General features: G+C 31.5%; 1 protein-coding gene across 1 annotated transcript; it reads right to left on the bottom strand.

The window, feature by feature from the left end:
* Positions 1-497: 497 nt before the first annotated feature.
* On the bottom strand, positions 498-1255 carry LOC112452964 (DNA polymerase III subunit epsilon-like; the record flags this gene model as incomplete). Its single annotated transcript, XM_025013449.1, has 1 exon — positions 498-1255. A coding segment is annotated over exon 1 (672 nt), but the record flags the coding sequence as incomplete, so codon positions are not given.
* Positions 1256-1279: the final 24 nt, after the last annotated feature.

The raw sequence follows: 1279 nt of genomic DNA, 5'->3' as shown, positions 1-1279 counted from the left end.
TGGCAATCCCGTTTTAATTCTTTTCAATCTTTTTTCGTTTGCTGGGACGATTTCTCAATATTTATTATATTGTTATCTACATTCAGTCTCGTGTGATATAGATTTTCTATAATTCTAAGTTGTACTTTTCAGTTAAAAGTCTGATAAATCTTGGAGAAATTATCCTCCATCTACTAACTAGTAATACTATTTAAATGGTTAATAATAGAACTAATAATTTGTTTCTTGTTCGTTATTCGCTTTTTGTCTCCTCGCGATTCTGATAATAATGAAACTATATATGTATCACCCTTGGTTTTAAAATCGTGAACTAAGTTATCATATGTGATTCCCGAAGCTGCTAATTTTTTCATCATGTAATCCGTAATAACACCTTTCATAGCCGAAAAAGTTTCAGTTTTAGAATTTATTTCCCTATCATTAATGGATTTATTAATTGCAGTTGCATAAATGCATGCACAAGAAAATAAACTTTCAACATCTAACAACTGACGTACCAATTTTTCTAATACGATAACATCAAACGTAGCTTCATGGAAGTTCATTTCGAATGAATCATTTTTTAAAAAGTCTTCTGCCAATTTTGCGAGAGTGAACATACCTGGACCTTTACGGTCTGACAATTTTTTTCTGAATAATTTTAAACTATCGCTAAAGCCATAAATAATTTTTTTGAACTCGTCAACCAATGAATACTTTTTTATTTCTCTGACTAGGAAAGTTATATCAAATATTGCATTATGCGCAATCAACAATGAACCTTTGGTGAATTTAGATAAGAATTCATAAAACGCTTGTAAAGCTTCACGCATACTCACAGTGAGTAATTTCTCACCATTCAAAAATAGCTCTCCATCAATATTTTCTAGACCATTCACTTGACTAGCTTCATTGTCGATCGTTTGTGTTGGTTCAATGTAAATGGAAAAAATGTTCTCATCAACTTTTGCTGCTATTTGCAATACATCTGCATCTTTTCGACGACCAGATGTTTCAAGATCAAAACAAACCAATTTACAATTTTCTACAGATAAAATTGTTGATTCTTCTATGCACTTCATATTATCAACACTGTCAAACGAAATGTTGCTTTGATAAGTAATACCTTCGCGATTTTCCAACGTTTTTCTCAAATTTTCTCTTTCAATTTTAAGTTGTGCTCTACGCATCTTAGCCTCTATGCTCTGGGATAACGTGGATTTTTTTACCCTTTTTTGATCCAGTTTCTCGCAAAAAAGTTTGGTATTCTCACTAACAGGAGTTCCTAACTTACGTTTAA

Source organism: Temnothorax curvispinosus, unplaced genomic scaffold (assembly GCF_003070985.1).
Source record: "Temnothorax curvispinosus isolate PA1 unplaced genomic scaffold, ASM307098v1 QBEX01003881.1, whole genome shotgun sequence".
NCBI classification, from domain to species: Eukaryota; Metazoa; Arthropoda; class Insecta; order Hymenoptera; family Formicidae; genus Temnothorax; species Temnothorax curvispinosus.
Note: the sequence above shows the minus strand (reverse complement) of the source record. Positions and strands in the feature narration are given on the sequence as shown.